The sequence below is a fragment of the Gopherus flavomarginatus genome, chromosome 2 (assembly GCF_025201925.1).
Source record: "Gopherus flavomarginatus isolate rGopFla2 chromosome 2, rGopFla2.mat.asm, whole genome shotgun sequence".
NCBI lineage: Eukaryota > Metazoa > Chordata > Testudines > Testudinidae > Gopherus > Gopherus flavomarginatus.
The window spans coordinates 70283123-70303121 of NC_066618.1; the positions used below are offsets into that span (position 1 = coordinate 70283123).

At 40.2% G+C, this 19999-nt stretch overlaps 2 protein-coding genes across 2 annotated transcripts in view; one reads left to right on the forward strand and one right to left on the reverse strand.

Moving 5' to 3' along the window:
• The window catches only part of LOC127044053 (uncharacterized), a 449887-nt gene that overhangs the window by 271075 nt on the left and 158813 nt on the right, over window positions 1–19999 (reverse strand). The gene's annotated exons all lie outside the window — the stretch shown is intronic.
• KCNH8 (potassium voltage-gated channel subfamily H member 8) overlaps window positions 1–19999 on the forward strand; it is a 355845-nt gene that overhangs the window by 170587 nt on the left and 165259 nt on the right. Inside the window, exons 4-5 of the mRNA XM_050938322.1 lie at window positions 16886–17017; window positions 19162–19175. Coding sequence (XP_050794279.1) covers window positions 16886–17017; window positions 19162–19175 — 146 coding nt within the window. The remainder of the gene's footprint in view (window positions 1–16885; window positions 17018–19161; window positions 19176–19999) is intronic.

Sequence of the window (19999 nt, forward strand, 5' to 3'; positions counted from 1 at the left end):
ACACAATTTAGAATGACAAAGTATGAGATCGATTCTGGGTGCCAAATTAGTCCAATTAAAAAATAAATCCTTATTGCAGTTTGAATGTGCCGTGTGTGAGAGAATTTAGCTTCTTATTTAAGTATTTTTTTATAAGTTACAGTAAAAAGAGAGTTATAGGGTAGGTAAATCTTTTTTGGGTGCACCATCATGTCAATAGTTCTGTAATGACTTGGCTGAGTTTGATAGAAAGTTTGTAATACATGCTCATAAACTACCAGAATGGCTTTCCCCAGAGTCCTGCAGCACGTCCATAGTGATACTATATATATATATATATATATATATATGAATGAGAGAGAGACATGGTTTCCACGATGATGGCTATAATTAAGCAGCAGGTATGCACTCCAATGGCCACGATTGCATTTATTTTTATAAAATATGGCATATTCCCATGCAAAAAAGATCTGTATTACATCAATATGTTCTCCATTAGAGCCTTCTTCCCCTCTTAATGAAAATTGAGGGTTTTATACTAAAGGGGAAGACTAATGGCACTTAAAGGATTAATAGGTATTTTAATGAATGGTTAATCAATTGCTATAGCCTCCAGCAGGCCAATATTTTGCTTATTATCATGGCTTATAAACATAGTACCTTCTACTGATGAGCTTATAACCAAATATAAATCTTCTACTCATGTGTATAATGAACATTATACTAGCCCTTTGTAAAACATTTTATAAATGGAATCTTAATGTAAAATATGGCTGACTATTCTGTACCGTTCTTACGATCTTTCCTTCCGCCGTTTTTTGCTCTCCCGTGCTGGTGCTGCGCTGGGCTCCAGGCAGCTGTGGCACACCCAGGACTAGGCTCCTCCTGGGCAATGCCCTGTGCAGAAAGATCTTGGGCTTTCTTGGGACACCAGCCCAGCCAGAGGCAGTGGGGGAGGAAGGAGCCCACCAGCCAACCTGCAGGTGAGCTGAGTGTTCCTGCCAGGTATTGGTTCTCCACACAGCCTAGGGAGAGCGATGTGCCCCACCAGGGTTTATGGAGAAGCAGTGGGGCTGGGCAAGGGGGGAAGGGGTAAAGTGAGAAGAGATGCTGGGGAAGGAGGCAGCAAGAAGGGTAGCATGCAAAGGGCTGATGGTTAGGCGGCAGAGGCGATGCATAGGGTGGTCATGTATCTCTCCCCTATCAACAGTTACTTGTTCTCCCTGCACAAATTACTCTTCTAGCATGGCGGTGTTGAACAGGACCCTCATTATCCTGCAAAGAGACAGTGGGTTAGTGAAATGAGGTGTGGATGGGTTTTTTACTATCGTGTCTAGGGGAGAAAGTGTAACAGCTACCGTTTTGGAAAGGTCAGACAAACAAAGGAGAAGTATGTAGCCGCTATCTTAAGAAAGGCACAACAAGCAAGGAGAAAAGATAAGATTTAGATGTCCGAAAAAGGAGATAAATCCTCCAATACAAAAGTCTGTTCCCATGGCCATGAAAGAGTAACTCCCACTCCAGCAAACAAAGTATGTAGGCTGATGGAGAAGCACCCATCACTAAGGCTGACTTGAAGGACATGCTGGTAGAAAAAAAAAATGTTTGCTCCTGTGGTGTAGTTATTAGGAACAAAATTGGAGACAGATCACCTGTGGTGGAAAATTTTAACAATAAATGAATTTAAAGATGGTATAATCTCATAATGCTGGATGTTATATAGATAGTTTGAGATTAGACGTGGCATGGTTCTTAAAGTGTGATTATATAGATAGAAGAAAATCCCCCTGCAGCAGAGAACTAACGTGCCCATGAAGAAAGTAAGGAGAGTCCAGTCTAGAAGGGGCACTTGACAATGGTGGAATGTGAGAGGATAAGAGAACGAAAACAGATGTTAATCAACAATATAAAAACATAACAATATTTAATTTTAAAAAGTCAGGGCTCAGAATTTAAAAAATCTATAGTAAATGAGGATCAGTGTACAACAATATAGATGTTAAAGAAAGGAAAAGCAACGTATGTGGGAGTTTTAAAATCACTCTGTGTGTGATGTGAGCTGTATCTTAAGTCTTATTTAAAGAGGAGGTGCAAATGTAACAGAGACCGGACAACTTTCTGGCAGCAGTGGGAAGAAGCTATATGACTATTTTTAACAAAGGGGAATATATTAGGTGAGAGCAGACTTAGTCCTCATGGATGAGTTTATTAATGTCATGACTAGTAGTGTTAAGGGGATGAACAATCCAACCAAAAAGGAAAAGGATGCTCTGTTCACTGAAAAAGGACTTTCCTAGTATAATCTAGGTATAGGAAACACTTGAAGGAAAATGATGATAAATATCTGAGTGCTTCTTGGACACAGCTGCTATGTCTCTCCAGGGCAATCTGATAGAAGAGGGGTGGAAATACTGTTTGCTAAACACTTCCTTTTTATTGTTTCAGCAAAATTCATTGATACAGAGGGCAGATATATTTTAATTAAAGGATATTTTTGAAAGGTAAACTTTTCACCTTAGCTAGTGTGTATGCTCCCAATCAAGGGGAAGCTTCTTTTTATCAGTTTTTTTGTAGATTTAAGAGATTTTAGGGAAGGGAATATTATTCTTAGGGCAATTTTTAATGAGGTGTTTAATCCCATTTTGAATCAATGCAGTGTACCCAGAGGGCATTTAGGAGGAGGAAGTGTAAATTTGGTGCATCACCTAGAAAATGAGGATCTGGTTGATGTCTGGTGGGAGATGAATCTGGATGTCAGGGACTATATATGTTGTTCTGCTACTCATGGATCTTATTTCAGATTGACATGATTTTTGTTTCTAGGACCAGGGCTAATTTGGTCTAAAAAGATAATCTGAGTTATAACTTGGTCTGATCATGCCCCTGCATATATCAGAATAAAAGATTGGTACTCAGTGGAAAAACTAAGGGCCCAGCAGTTGAATAGAGCTTTGTTGTATGACCCCCTTAAAATTCAAGACCTGGAAGAATTTTTTTCAGAAATATATAGAAGAAAATGAAGAAAGGGATCCATACAAGTGTTCTCTGAGATGCTGGAAAGGTAGTAATGAGGAATATCCTTATAAATAAAGCATCATACATGAAAAAAATGAGAGCTCTTGAAGGAAGGAGTTAGTTAAACGCCTTTGTGATGGAAAGGTAGACATAGATCTACAGGATCTAAAAGTGTATAAGAAAATAAATGAGATGAGTGGGAAGATTAACCTGTTTAAAAACAGGTAAGATTGTGCAGACACTTAAATGTAAAAAATAGTATGAAAAGGGCAATAAACCTGATAGGCTTTTAGCCATAAAGTTAAGAAAGAAACAGGAAATTCAGCCATCCCTCTTATTAGAAATAAAAAGGGAGATTTAGTAAGTTACTCCGTACAGATCTCTGAAACATTTGCTAACTTTTTCAATATTTTGTGTGCTTCAAACCATCCAAATTCTAAACTTATCGATATTTGAGAAGTGTGAAATTACCTCAGTTCTCAAAGGGTGATGTGGCAGCTCTTAATAGGCCAGTTTCTTCAGAGGAAATTGAAGTTGTAATTTAAAATCCAATAAAACTCCAGGTCCAAATGGATTTTCTGGAAAGTATTATAGAGCTCTAATGCAAGTGTTTGTCCCTATTTTAACTGATTTTAATGATATATTTCAGGGTATGAGATTACAGATTCATGGAAAGAGGCAAAAATTGTGGTCATTCCTAAAGAAAGAAAAGATCTTACCAATTGTACATCATACAGACCTATTTATTTAATGTGGATGCTAAAATTTATGCTAAGATGCTAATAGACAGATTGAGAGCCGTCTTGCCCAAATATGTTCATCCTGTTAGTCCTCCTATTTGCTTTGGCAATGGAGTTATTTGCAATAAATGTGAGGAACAATCCCTTGGTAAAAGGCATCAAAGTGCCTTCTGGATTAGAACACAAAATAGCTTTCTATTATGCTGACAATGTCTTGTAACACTTGCAGGATCCAGAAGACTCATTAAAACTTCTAGAACAATTGACTTTGGAATTTGGGCAGATATCAGGCTTCAAAATAAACTATGATAAATCTGAAATGTTGGCATTAATATTCCTGAAAGGGTCAAAGCAAACTGTTGTCAGCTACATACATTTAAATGTGCAAATGAATCTTCAAAATATGTAGGAATAAATATTGCGGAAAAGTGTAAAAAACTGTACAGGCAGATTACACTCCAATGTGGATTAAAATAATAGGACTCTGAGGAAACTTCTTGGCCTCCATAAAGATTAACATCCTCCCAAAGTTGTTGTTTTTGTTTCATTGCATCCCTGTGGCTGTCTGTCATAAACAGATAGTTAAGGGTTAATTCCTCTTTTACCTGTAAAGGGTTAAGAAGCTCAGTTAACCTGGCTGACACCTGACCAGAGGACCAATAAGGGGACAAGATACTTTCAAATCTTGGTAGGGGGAAGTCTTTTTTGTTTGTGTTCTTTGTTTTGGGGGTTGTTCACTCTTGGGACTAAGAGGGACCAGATGTCAATCCAGACTCTCCAAATCTTTCTGAATCAGTCTCTCATGTTTCAAACTTGTAAGTAACAGCCAGGCAAGGTGTATTAGTCTTATTTTTGTTTTCTCAACTTGTAAATGTTCCTTTTTGCTGAGAGGATTTTACCTCTGTTTGCTGTAACTTTGAACCTAAGGCTAGAAGGGGTTCCTCTGGGCTATAAGAATCTGATTACCCTGTAAAGTATTTTCCATCCTGATTTTACAGAGATGATTTTTACCTTTCTTTAATTAAAAGCTTTCTTTTTAAGAATCTGATTGATTTTTCCTTGTTTTAAGATCCAAGGGGATTGGATCCGGACTCACCAGGAATTGGTGGGGGAAAGGAGCGGGGGATGCTTAAATTCTCCTTGTGTTAAGATCCAAGGGTTGGATCAGTGTTCACCAGGAACTTGGTGAAAAAGCCTCTCAAGGCTGCCCAGGGAGGGGAAGGTTTTGGGGGGGACAGGAAGTGTTCCAGACACTGAAATTTCTGGATGGTGGCAGTGTTACCAGATCTAAGCTAGTAATTAAACTTAGAAGTGTCCATGCAGGTCCCCACATCTGTACCCTAAAGTTCAGAGTGGGGGAGGAACCTTGACACTGTCCCTGACATGATATTACAAACATGGCAGGATGTGCTATTAACATTCATATGGGAACATAAAAGACAAAGGTTGAGTCTTAAAGTTCTGTATAAACCTAAAAAGTGGGGTGGGCTAGCTTTCCTTAATTTGGCTGCTTATGCATCACAATTAAAAGATGTGATCAACTGGGTTATCAGTAGACTATTCACACACTGGGTAAAACTCGACAAGAGTGAAGCCCAGATATAGCTATTGCTAGTGATTGTTGGGGTAAAAAGAAAATTAGGTTGCCTAAATAGATAAATAAGGTGGTCTGGATGAAAGGATTAACAGCTTTGAACAATTTTTTTTAAAAATTCCTGTTGCCAAGGCCCTCTCTCTTGAATACGTTCAATAATAACTGGAAATTTATCCTTAGGAAATATCTAAGTGACAATTGGTTCCGAGTACGGGCTTAAATTACTCCATTTGGACAGCTGTTTTTGGGTACTGATGTGAAATCATACCAAGAGTTATGTAATATGATTATATCATATAAAGATTATATAAATATCTATAAATTATATAAAGATTCTATAGTTTCATTATTTACAAGTCAAATATTTTATTGTGAAATCAGGATGCAAAGTGGTTTTATCTAGAATTTTAACCATCTTTGAGCAGTTGACCCAGGATGAAGCTGGGACAAAAAGTTAAATTTCTAAGATGTATACAATTTTGATTGAAAAACATGTTAAGAAACAACAATCCAGATGAAAAGTTGGGAGAGGACTTTTGACAAATAAATTGACCTGGATAAGTGTAAGGGAAAGGGAATATACATCTTCAATATGAATTACCATATACCTGGCATTTGACAGGCTAACCTCTACATCCCAGCATTTGGCCTGAATAACTGAGGCAGGCACTAGACAAATGCACAGGTGCAGTAGTGGGGAATTGTTCTCCTTTCCATCTCAGCTATAAAGCACTAGAGAGTCTATGTGGGCCACTTGATGTCCCTCTCACTGTTTTTTGGTGGTGATGGAAGGATCCATACAGACGTGGAACCCTAGGGCCTATACCCACCCTGCCATTGGTGTGTTTGTTCCCTGTTCCTTCCCACCCTCTTTGGGTTAGCATTGAGGTGCTTGCAGGACTTCCCTATTACATAACAGAAGATGCCACACACAGTCCACACATCCAGGCACCCCTTGAGCAGAAGAACCACACAAGTTCCACGCTATGGGGTCCTCCTCAACTATGGAACAAAGGTCTCGGTTTGACCCACCTAGCTCTCATTTACTTTATTGGGAATCTTACTCATGCATCCAGTGGCAGAATTTGTCCTTTAGACAGTCTTTGCTTAACTATTATTTGACTACTTGAAAATTGCCTTCTATTTTAGCTAATGACTAACTTTACTGTATAGATTTTTTTCAAATAAAAAGAACCTCAGTTAAACTAACCTATTAAGCTATCTGATGCCCCAAGAGAATAGTAAAAGAACAGAAATTCATAAAGTGGTGAACATGAAAACTGAAAGACAAATGCTCCATACTCCCAGGTCCTAATTCATTAACGATTGCATGTATTATTCATGCAAAACTTGAACAGGCTTCTTTCAGGAAAAATTGCTTTAAAGTACATATATTGAGGAAAGCAGGCACTATTGCTATTTTTAAATCATATTTTTTCTCCTGTCTGTTTCTCTCTCCATTAGGCATCAGTGGTGCAGGCAAGCAAAATCACAATGCCCCACAGCATTGTGATTAATAAGTGAACTTGCAAAGGGGAGTTAAAGGAAGTATTCCAATACTCATTTGGTTCTTTCTCTATGGTCTCTCGAAGAGTAGATCTACACTGATGGCAGCAAGTAGAGTACAGACACTCCACACCCCACTGTCATAGGTATAAATAACATTGTAGACAGTGAGGTACTGCTTAGGAGAGCAGAGTTTCCTATATGCCTGAACCTTAGGGTATATACCCTACTTGACTCTTTCCATGCCCAATCAGTGTCTTCCAAGTCTACAATTTTTAGCAGTGTAGATTCCTGCTGTCTCCGGGCTTCCCTGTCAGAAGACAGCAGAGAAAGGCTCTGGCATTGGAGAGCTGATGGAATCTGCTACTATACATTGAGGCTTTCACTGCCATGGATAACTACACACAACAGTGAGTGTGGACGCAGCCTGCCTTTCACAGCACCATGTAGCTCCACATATTTCCCCACACTACCACCAGTGAGAACCTAAATAGGTTATCTTTCTAAAGAACATAATTTTTGACCTCATCATCATCATATAAGAATGGCCATACTGGGTCAGACCAATAGTCCATCTAGCTCAATATCCTCTGTTCTGCCGGTGGCCAATGCCAGATGCTTCAAAGAGAATGAACAGAACAGGGCAATTTCATGTGATCCATCCCCTGTCATCCAGTCCCAGCTTCTGGCAGTTGAAGTTTAGGGACATCCGAGCATGAGGCTGTGACCCTGATCATCTTGGCTAATAGCTTGTGATAGATCTATTTTCCATGAACTTTTCTAATTATTTTTGAACGCTTTCATATTTTTGACCTTCATGACAACATTCCATGGCTATGAGTTCCACACGTTAACAGCGCTTTGTATGAAGAAGTACTTCCTTTTGCTTGTTTTAAACCTTCTGACTATTAATTTCATTGGGTGACCCCTAGTTCTTGGGTTATGTGAAGAGGTAAATAACATTTCCCTGTTCACTTTCTCTGCAGCATTCATGATTTTTTAGACCCCTATCGTATTCCCCCCTCCCCATAGTCCTCTCTTTTTTTTAAGATGAACAGCCCCAGTCTTTTTAATCTCTCCTTATATGGAAGCTGTTACATACCCTTAATCATTTTGTTGCCCTTCTCTGCACCTTTTTCTAATTATAATATCATTTTTGAGATGAGGCAACTGCATATAGTATTCAAGGTGTGGGAGTAACTTTATATAGTAGCATTATGATATTTTTTTGTCTTATCCTTTTCCTAATAGTTCCTAATATTCTGTTAGTTGGAGTTTTTTGTTGTTTTGGGGAGGGGTTGTTTTTATCTTTTGTTTGTTTGTTTATTGCCATGTTCATTTTGAGCACATGTTTTCAGAGAACTATCTATAATGACCCCATCATCTCTTCCTTGAGTGGGAACAGCTAATTTAGTGGAGCACAGGATCTGGTCCATCATTTTATATGTGTTTTGCGCTATGTTTTGCACTATGCACTACTTTTGTATTTATCAACATTAAACTTCATTGTCATTTTGTTGCCCAGTCACTCAGTTTTGTGAGATCCCTTTGCAATGCTTTGCAATCAGCTTTGGACTTAACTATTCTGAGTAATTTTGTATCATCTGCAAATTTTGCCACCTCCCTGTTCACCCCTTTTTCCAGATCATTTTTGAATATGTTGAACAGCAATGATGCCAGTACATTTCCCTGGGAGACCCTTTTATTTACCCCTCTCCTTTGTGAAAACTGATAATTTATTCTTATCCTTGTTTCAACCAGTTACTGATCCATGAGAGGAGTTTCTCTATTATCCCTGCGTACTTTGCTTAAAAGTCTTTTCTGTGGGACCTTGTCAAAAGCTTTCTGAAAGTCCAAATACGCTGTCAACTGGATCATCCTTGTCCACATGCTTGTTGACTCCCTTAAAGAATTCTAATAGACTGAAATCTATTCCCTTATGAAAGCGATGTTGACTTTTTCCCAACAAATCGTGTTCATCTGAGAGTCTAATAATTCTGTTTTTAGTATAGTTTTAACTAGTTTGGCTGGTACTTAAGTTAGGCTTACTGGCCTGTAATTGCCAAGATTTCCTTTGGAGCCTTTTTTAAAAATAGATGTTACATTAGCTGACTGCAGTAATCTGGTACAGAGATTGTTATAAGAGACAGGTTACATACTACAGTCAGTTGTTCTGCAATTTCATATGAGTTCCTTCAGAACTCTTGGGTGAATATCATCTGGTCTTGATGACTTCTTACTTAGTTTATCAGTTTGTTCCAAACCTCCTCTATTGACACCTCCATCTAGGATAATGCTTCAGATATGTCCCCTAAAAATAATGGCTCAGGTGTGGGGATCTCCCTCTTATCTTCTGCAGTGAAAACCAATACAAAGACTCCGTTTAGCTTCTCCACAATGGCCTTATCTTCCTTTAGTGTTCCGTTAGCACCTTGATCATATGGTGGCCCCAATGACTGTTTGGCAGGCTCCCTGCTTCAGATGTACCTTTTGAACTTATTTTATTTGAAAGGATGTCTTTTCGTCTCTAACTGCCTCTTTTACTCTGCTGTTTAACCATGGTGGCATTTTTTTTGGTTCTTTTGCATGCATTATTTGGGGTATACATTTAGTTTGAGCTTCTATTGTTTTTTTAAGTTTCTATGCAATTTGCAAACTTTTCACTCTTGTGACTATTCCTTTTAATCTGTTTAACTAGCTTCCTTATTTTTGTGTAGTTCCCCCTTTTTAAGTTTTTGTCTTTTCCTCCTACAAGGCTGTTTAAATTTATTATATTATGGTTGCTATTGCCGAGCAGTTCAGCTGTGTTCACCTCTTGGGCCAGATCCTGTGCTCCAGTAAGAACTGAGTTAAGAATTGCTTCTCACTTTGTGGAGTCCAAGATAAGCTGCTCCAAGAAGCAGCCTTGATGGTGTCTAGAAATGTTCTCTTCATCCCACCCTGAGGCCACATATATGCAGTCAATATGAGGAAAGTTGAAATCCGCCATTATTATTGCATTTTCTGCCTTTGTAGCTTCTCTGAATCTGTTTCACCATCACTGTCACCATCCTGGTCAGGTGCTCGATAGTATATTCCTACTGCTGTAGTCTTATTGTTCAAGCACAGAATTTATGTCCATTGAGATTCTGTAGTATAGTTCAATTCATTTAAGATGTTTACATCATGGTTTTAAGACACAGGCCCATGTCAGAGCTGCACCAACTCAGGAGCTCCCCAGAGCCTGAGGGACTGTGCACATACTGCCACACTTTAGGAGGATAAAACATGTCTCCTTTCTGCTGCTAACCTGTTCCACTGGTGATATGGCTTTTTAAACTGGTTTGCACTACATGGGGCACTAGGAGGCAGCAGTCCTATGCTTCAGCTGTGCCAGGCCATAGAGATGGGTGCCAAAGGACAAAAGCCTATTTATTCCTTCTCTCTGCTTGCTCTCGCTCACAAGGGCTGAAAAAAATAGTCCTGTGTCATTGATACCAGACTTGGCCATTAATATACAGTAGTTTGCCAGCAAATGGACTTTGCAGGTTGAATATCCATTGTATGCCAATAATTGTCAAGCTGTAGCCCATCACTTGTCTTCAGAGCTCTTCCCTGTGGTCTGCAGAATTAGACACTTTGAAACCCAACCAATGGAGGACTGAGGTGTTACCCATTGTGGTAGAGTCCATAAGATCTTTCCTTCTGATTAGAGCCATACCAAATTCGTGGCCATGAAAAACATGTCCCAGACCATGAAATCTGGTCTCCCCCAACGAAATATGGTCTTTTGGGTGTTTTAACCCTATACTATACAGATTTCACAGAGGAGACCAGTGTTTCTCAAATTGGGTGTTCTGACCCAAAAGGGAATTACAGAGGGATCACAAGGTTATTTTAAGGGCATTGCATTATTGCCACCTTTACTGCTGTACTGCCTTCAGAGCCAAGCAGCCGGACAGCAGCGGCTGTTAACCGGGCATCCAGCTCTGAAGGCAGCATCCCGCCAGCAGTAGCACAGAAGTAAGGATGGCTATACCATACCATGCCACCCTTAGTTCTGCACTGTTGCCTTCACAGCTGGGTGGCCGAAGATGGCAGCTGCTGACTGAGGGCCCAGCTCTGCAGGCAGCAGCACAGAAGTAAGAGTGACAATACCATACCAGGCCATCCTTACTTCTGTGCTGCTGCTGGTGGTGGCTCTGCCTTCAGAGCTGGGCTCCTGGCCAGCAGCTGCCACTCTCCAGCTGCCTGGCTCTGACAGCAGTGCTGCTGCCAGCAGCAGTGGCACATTAACAAATTTGCTGCCCCTAGGCCCTCAAAAAATTGCCTCCTCCCCCTCCCCTCCCCATGCCAGCTCACCTTCGCTCCCCCAAGGCAAGCCTGGGAGGAAGGGGGGAGAAGGGGAGTTCTGGCGTGCTAGGGGGATGGTGGAGGTGAAGTCATGGTGAACTGGGGCAGGAAGCAGTTCCCTACTCCCCCCCGCCCCAAAGAGTTACTCCCTGCGCCCGCTGGCCCCAGGTCACCTCCGCTATCTCCCAAGCACGCCACTACTCATATCTCTCTCCCTCCCAGCTCTTTCGCATGGCAAGCCTGAGGGGGAGAGGGGAGAAGGGGAGTTGCGGCGCATTCAGGAGATGGCAGCAGTGGAGTGTAGGTAAGCTGGGGCAGGGAGTGGTTCCCGACCCCCCCCCCGGTTACTCTCCATGCTCGCGGGCCCCAGCTCACCTCTGCTCCACCTCCTCCGAGTGCCGCTATTCACTTCTCCCCCACTCCCAGTACTTTCGCGCGGCAAGCCTGGGAGGAAGGTGGAAGGAGGGAAGTGCAGCGCTCCTGGGGGAGGTGGTGGGCCGGGGATTTGGGGAAGGGGCAGAGTTGGGGAGAGGGCGCAACAAATTTGCCGCCTCTGCAAATTTGCTGCCCTAGGCCTAGACGATAATATGCCGTTGGCCAGCAGCAGTGCAGAAGTAAGGGTAGGAGTACCATAACCCCCTCTACAATAACCTTGTGACCCCCCCCAACTCCTTTTTGGATCAGGACCCCTACAATTACAACACCGGGAAATTTCAGATTTAAATAGCTGAAATCATGAAATTTATGATTTTTAGTATCTTCTGAGCATGAAATTCTCCAAAAAGGACCATGAATTTGATAGGGCCCTACTTACGATGAAGTGGCCCATTGAATAAAAAGAGTTGCATAACTTCTTTTTATGGGCCCTGCGCTGTAGGCACTTACGCACTTGAGTAAGCTTACCCACATAAGTGATTCTGCTGAAGACAGTGGGGTTACTCCCAAGAGTAATTTACCTAATCATGTAAGTATTTGTAGGATTAGAGCCTAAAAATATTTCATGTATCTTCTCCCTCTGCTCCCACTGTCACATCTAAGTTTTGAAATATATCATTTTCCTAGTGATTAAAAGGGATAGTTGTAGGCGCTTGCTTTTTTTCTGGTTTTTGACTTTGTGACTGCTACCTCAATATGACAGTGTGTGACTTAAATAAAAAAAATGTTTGAGTAATCATTGGAATATACTTGATATCTTATTTTTAAGATGATTTTTGTTTACCTATGATTTTTGATTTCTTTGGCACTTGTTAGGGCTTCAAGTGCACACGTGTATGCACACACTGAGTGGGTTCTCTGTTCCTTTTAGTAGTCCACCCTGCATTTTATTTAAACAAACTTTCAATTAAATATTAGAAATGTTCTCACAGAACCCTGTTCTACATAAATAAAGGTTCTTTTGGTCTCTAAAGCAGCCTTTTATGAATTTATTTGGTTGCTGAAGTCGGTCTCTAGACTACTACTACATGCCGAAATCCTGCACGTGTGATTATTTATGTCAAAAATGAATCTTTAGGATTTCTGTGTAATGTGGATGAAAAATACTATACAAAGGCTGGGTATTAATCTTCTCACATGCACTCACAACAGCTTCTGTAATAATTATCCATGACTAGACCATGCATGTGCAAGGGACACTGTGGGATCCTAGTCAGAAGAGGAGGTTCTAGTTAGGGAAACTTACGGGATTTCTAAGTAACACATCCCGTTGGTGGATAATGTTTAATTAGCAGAGGAAATGAAAGCAGTGTTATAAAGAGACATTGAAAACACTTAATATCTGACCTAATCCTGTGGAAAGATACCAGAGACAGAGACTCTCTAAATCATGCTTAATTTGGAGTTGCAGTCAACAAATAAAAACATATGGCTGTAACCACCACCTAAGGTCAATATTGAATCAGTGGTATAACTTTTGTCTCCCACTTGATGAATAAACATTTTATTTTATATTTCAGATTTTTAAGAATCACACTTCATTTAGGGAATAAGAATATTATAAACAAATAGTGTTCTGTACCATATCCACTGCTATGCACTGGCTGCTTTACCCTACTCTAATGATGCAACGTATGGCTCAGTCAGCCATACAAGCTGAGCTTACGGTTCTTTTACATTGCTAGAGCGGCACAAAGCCACTGGAGCATGCCAATTAATCTGTCTTCTGATTTATGAATCAGGGAGATTTTCAAAGGTACAAAAAGGAATTTAGGTACCCAACAGCCATTGACTTTCAATGGGAGTAACAAATGTGGAAGACATTTGGGGCTTGATTTTGCATACACTTTTTCCACTATCAACTTTGGCAAAAAGGGTGCAGGATCATGCCTTTACTTTATATTTGGCAGTTTATTAGGCAGTGCCACAGGTCTAATATTAAAATTTACCATTCTTACCAAATCTTATGTTTCTTGTGACATAATTTCCAATCTTAATACATGTCATTCTGTAGATGACCATGTATAAAAGAGGGCAGCAGGAAGAGAGAAAAAATGTATGATCGCTTCTGTCACAAGTGAAGAGGTGGAGTGAAAACTAAACTGGAAAACATCCTTTCTAAGTGCTAATTTTTAGGGTTGTTTTTTTATCACACAGGAAGGGGCATCTGAACAGATTTTCACCCCTAAAGTGGAGCTTTTTTTGGACTGTTAATCTGTCACAGTACATGGGGAGGTGAGAAATCCTTTTGATTTTAAACACGGGATAAAAATAAAAGGAGTACTTTTAAGGGTCTGAGTATTTCCATATGGGTTTTTTATGCTGCTTTATATTCCAAGCCCGGCCGTGTAGAAAGGAAGCAGTAAATGCTCTTCTGTGCATTGTAATTTTTTGAAAACCAGGTAGTAACCAACTCTGTAATTTAAGAATTACAAGCAAATTCCTTTGTTCTAAGGAGTGATTTGCAGACCTGGTACAATAGGGAATAATCAGGCTTGCAATACTTCATAAAAAAAAATGTACACAGATTTCAAAAACACAATCAGTGAACAAGGAAGCTGGGAAAGAAATCAGGATGAACTCCTTCAGTAGTTGTATATGCAAGTTCAGGAAAAAAAAGGAGAATTCAGAAACTTCCCTCATCTAGTATATATGTTACAAGTGATGGTTTAAATGGGCCAACAGCCTCATTAACTTCTCTTCTTTTTCACAAGCAGCTCCTTTTCATTGTCATCACTAACTTCTTCTCTAGGATGGGAATTTTCTGTCTCATTTCTGTAGTATTTTTCCCAGATGTGTTCTACCTTCCTTTTTCCTCCTCCTGGTGATCACTGCTAGTACTCCTACTGATACGATCTCTAACAAATAATGGAATCATCAGGCTCTAATTGGAGTCAAGTGCTGTGGGAAAGCTACACAAATATGCAAATTTTGTAATTCTAACTGCCACATCAAGCTATAGAGCCTGATAATGAAGCACTGAAAGAGATGCTAGAATGGGAGAGGGATGAAGATTCTGGAAAGAAAAAATTGAATAAATCTAAAATCAATTTTGAGAAAATTCCACAGAAATCACAAGTGTTCTCACACAAGAGCAGCAGTTAGGCCCTGATTCAGCAAAGTACTGAGGCACATGTTAAAATTCATCCCCATTTAGCAAAGCACTTAATCCCATGCTGTGTTAAGCCAACTGAAGTAAAATGGATTTAAATGAATGCTTAAAATTAAACGTGCGTATGTATTTTGCTGAATTGAAGCCTTTGGCTGTGTCTACACTACAGACCTTACAGTGGCACAGCTTGTACCACTGCAACTGCACCTCTGTAAGGTCTCCTGTGAAGCTGCTCTGTGCCGATGGGAGAGAGCGCTACTGTCAGCATAGTTAAATCACCCCCAATGAACGGCCGTCCAAACCATTGCTTTTGTTGGTGAAATTTATGTTGGTCAGGGGTGTTTTTTTTTCACACCCCTGACTGACAGAAATTTTATCGACAGAAGTGTTAGTGTAGACAAAGCCTTAGTGATGACAAGGAAAAAGAACTACATGTGAAGATGAACACTGAGGCTAGTGCTGCTGCTGGTGTGTTAAAAAATTCATATGCATCAGTCTTGCCTGGCAACACATCTCACTGTTATAACCTTGGCTTTGCTGAGAAGAGACTGCATTTGGGCTAAATTATGTAGTGGATTATTTTTTATGTGAAAAAGTATTCACTAAGGAATGGATAACAGTACGAAACTGTGACCAGAATGGGATTTGAACTCTGACAACAAAGGTTTGCTACCATTTGTGGCCATGTGTATCTTAGGTTCACATTAGGAAACACGTATGGTCTGACTTTCAGAGGTGCTCACTACCAGGAGCTCCCATTGATGTCTGTGCAGCTGCTCGTCTCCCTTAAAAGTCAGGTTAATCCAGTGACCTGATCCTGCAAACATTTTACTCAATTATATTACTCGTATGTAACTTTGCTCATATCTGCTTAATAATCCATAGGTTTGGAGTCTAAATGGTGGTCATAACTGATATGTGAACATGCCACAAAGGCAAAAGGGCAAGGATGGGTATGGGGTACAGATGTATAATTGCTTGGCTATTCAGTGGGTGCAACAGCTTTCTGGGTTATTGTTTTGTTTTTTTTTTTTTTTTTTTTAAACTGAAGTATAAATACACTCCTTTTTGGTTGGCTCTGTTACATGAGTTAAATATTATAATCTTCAGTTAAAGGATGGGAAGGTTGGCTCCCTCCACATTGCCTCATTAATGGTTTCATTTTGCATATTATGCTTCACATTAGTTTTGTAGACATCAAGGCTTCCTGACTTCTCCTGGGCAGGCTTCAAGATGTGCAGCTTTTGGCTACTAATTTCTGGTTGGGCTAATTGTACTTTTTCACCTGTATATTCCCCATTGATTTTAATTAGACTTGCTTGACAGATAGATTCTTCCTATACTCCCACAATTCTTTTTCTCAATTGTGGCAATACTGTTCTTGACTTTTTGTAGAATATGGGCCAAACTCTGGTCTCCTTTACTCCAACAGTAATCCAAGGTAATTCCACTGACTTCAATGGAGATACTCTTAACTTGCTACATTATAAGTGCGAGCTGAATTTGCTTGTATAATTGACAGTTGTAGATATCTGAAGGGGGTGGAGGGAAGGAATCACAGATTTCCAAAAACAATGTTGGATCCTTGTCCTTAATGGATTTTATGTCATTAAATAATGCATCAAGTGATTGTGTGACAGGAAAATTACAATTCTAAAGACATGGAAACGAGAATTGGACATTCGTAACAATCACACTTGCTGACAAGCATATGTTGTCATTGTGGAAAACTGTTAGGGTTTTTCTTTTTTTTTTTCATTTTTTGTTTTTTATTATACCACAACAGGGGGATTTCTAATTTTACATTTCCAACATTTTTTCTATTTTTAAACAAAAAATAGTTGATGGAATTTTGAGGACATGTGATTAATCCCAGACACTGTTGCCTTTGGTCAGTGATCAGTAGCAATTTATTTTATGAAATCAAAAAGGGAGAAAAAGGTAGTATTTTTCTGTCTGAAGCCATGCGTTGTTATGAATTGTTTTTCATTTGAGCAAAGGTATTTGCATTTTTATAGGAAAGTGATTCTTGCTTCCGTTTCTTCTGAAATAGGGGTATTTTGAGATATATAACACTTACATGTATTCTTATTTGTATCAAACTCTCAAATTCATCTCTCACGGGTTAAAGTGACACCAGTTGTTTAATGGTCTCTCGCTTTTATTCTACAGAAAAATGCAAAGGAAGAGGAAGAGCAGGTTCACATTTTGATTCAGCTCGGAGGCGGAGTAGAGCTGTCTTTTATCATATCTCCGGACACCTGCAAAGAAGAGAAAAGAACAAATTAAAAATTAATAATGTAGGTGTAATGCATATGTTTCATTTTCCCTCCTCTTTTTGGCACATATGTTCCCTTGCTGCTGAAAGAGCAGCAGATGTGCTCACTAGCTTTACTAATTATTTTTCATTTTCTTTGATACACATATTTGCACAGTTGTTTCTTTTAACGAATACACTGGAAAAGGTCAGCACATACATAAGTGAAATCCCTAATCACAGTGTTGTCATAGCAAGACGATTAAAGTATATGCCAGTGCAGTGCAGGGCAGCAGGTAGATAGCTTTGGCTGTGGTATTTCATTTGCAGTTTATGAACAAGGATAATGTGTTTAGTCATGTAAGTACAGATATTTTTATCCAAGGAATAGGCCTTCTGAAATTTCTCAACTTAATTTTAACTTCCAGTTTTCCCTGTATAATTGCTTTTAGTTTCTTTTGCTAGAAGATCCATGAATAGATTAAAGTAATAAAAACCTACATGCTACAAGAAATTGAGAAGGCGATTTCTCTGAGAATAACATTTGATTTGAATGTTTCAAACTTGGTGCAGTACATAACTTGATGTACTTGTACTTTAATTGCAGTAAAACTCTCTCTGTATTAAGAAAATCCTGGTGCTTATCTCTAAGTAACAATAACTGACAAGTAAGTTAATAAAATACTCTGTGGATGTTGTATTTTTTTTTAACTTTGTCAGTTTTGTTCAGCATCAGCCTTCTCTCATTATATTCCTGACTCCCCTTCCCAGAAGGCAAAATATAAAATAACTAAGTTCTGGAGAAAGCCCTTAGACTCTTTTTTATTTTTAATATAAATTTTAACCAGTAAATAAAATAGCTGTTACCATGATGCCCTATATGTCTACAACCTCCTTCCTATCAATCAATCCCAAAGCATATCTATATGCAATATTATGACAGCCATTTGCCAAAGTGGTACTCAGAATCTCAAAAGCCAAATCCTCAGCTGCAGTAGACCAGCATCACACCGTTGACATTGATGCTTATTTACTCCAGCTGAGGCTTTGGACCGAAGTCTCCAATACCTTTTGAAATTTAACCCCATCTGGGGGACTCCTTTGTTCCCCCGCCTCCACATGGGTGAGTATTCAGAATCTTACAGAGAATAGTCTTTCTGGGAAACTTAAAGCAATAGTACTAGTTATGCTTGTCCCATAATACTCCATGATGCCATATCAGCACATTTAGTCTCTGCTGCTATTAAGCAGGACTGATGGGCTCTGCCTTTGCTGCCTCAGCCCAGTGAATAAGACTGACTGCCAATTAAACCTTTACAAAAGAATCCAATGTACATGATCCTAAGAGAAACAGAAACAAGACTAATTACTTATTTTATGTGCAGAGCCATGATATTTCTGATAATTCCTTAAACCTGAGGGGCCATAACACATCACTGACCGTAATCATATCACTGATATTCTGGAAATAGGTGTGGTGATTGCACAGTGTTGTGGGAGGGGAATAAGGAACGTACATAAAAGCTGGACAGAAGTGCTGTCCTTGCAGTCTTGGAAATGCAGAGACTGCTCCTTTAACAACTCCCTTTGGCATACCGCAAAGGGCACAGGAAAAGGTGAAAAGTTAATAGAGCCATCCCACTCACCCACCCAAACATGATAGGTAGCAACTCTGTTTGGCCATGGAAGGGGGAGTATGCCTCACCTTTTAAAAAGGCTTTCTGGTGTATGAGCAAATTCTGAGAGGCAATTATTATGGTGCTCTGCTGGGACAATGCAGCTCCTCACAACCCTAAACAAGGGTCTGTGCCTAAATGGCACAACCTAATCCTTAATGATTTGGTCAGTGACCACTGTGAAAACATTGCCACTTCAAAGGAGGACTTACATATTCTTTAGTGCCCACCCTCAGATACTGAATCTTACAACACAGGGAAGTATTCTGATTAAAGTAATGCCTCTGATCAAGCCACGGGCTGGAAGTAGGCCACAAAGACAAGCCCCCCTAATTTATGTGCAGTGGTGATAGGAGTCAGACCTGGAGAGAGGAGTAGATTGGGACAATGAGCCTAGCAGGGAGACTGGGACTGAAGGCTGGTGGTGGCGGGGAGGGAAATTGGAACTGAGCGTGGGAGTGCAGGGGAGAGTGGGACTGGCTGGGCAAGGAGACTTGGCCCGCAAATGAGTGGAGTAGGGGGAGATAAGGTATTGGGTGAGACTGAGATTGGACAAGGGCTTTGGAGGGAAAATTGGGACTGGCTGGGTGAAGAGACTGGAGCAAGAAGTTAGTAAAGGAAACAGTGAGACTGGATGAAGAAATCCAGGGGTGGAGACTGGAACTGGGAGCCAGGGGAGATGGATATAGACAAGGATGGGTGGAATTTGGGCTTGCTGACAAGGAGACTGGAGATAGGAGCTGGTGGAAACTGGGAATGACTGAACAAGTAGACTGGGAGTGGAGGATGCAGCCTGAGACAGAGCAGCCAGAGGTGGAGATTAGGACTGATTGGGTAAGGAGACTAGCACCAGGCTGAGAAGCCTGAGGATTGGACACTGGGACTGGCTAGCTGAGGCTAGTAGGACAGGACTGAGGAGCCAGGGTGGGAAAAAGACATGATTGAGAGAGACTCAAGTAGGAGGGAATGGGGCACAAAGAGTCAAGCTTGAGAACAGGCAGAAGAGTCTGCCCACAAGAGCATCTCCATCCATGTAGAGCCTGGGTGCTCAAGATTCATGAATCTCACCATTCCTCTGCTGTCAACAAATATCTATGAAACCCACTGGTAAAGTGTCTCATCACCATCGAGTGCTGGTTCACATCTAGGATGACAATCTCCTACTGCAATCAGTAACTCTATTAGCTCAAATGACCTTGGTCTGTGTGGCAGATGTAAAAGTTTCAACCCTGCTGATTCATGAGTGTCAGTATGATTCCACATGATGAAATTTTACTTTTTCCACTATTTTAAACATGCAGAAAATTGCATACCCTAAAATGTTAAAAGAATGCTAAGGTTGCAAAGTCAACA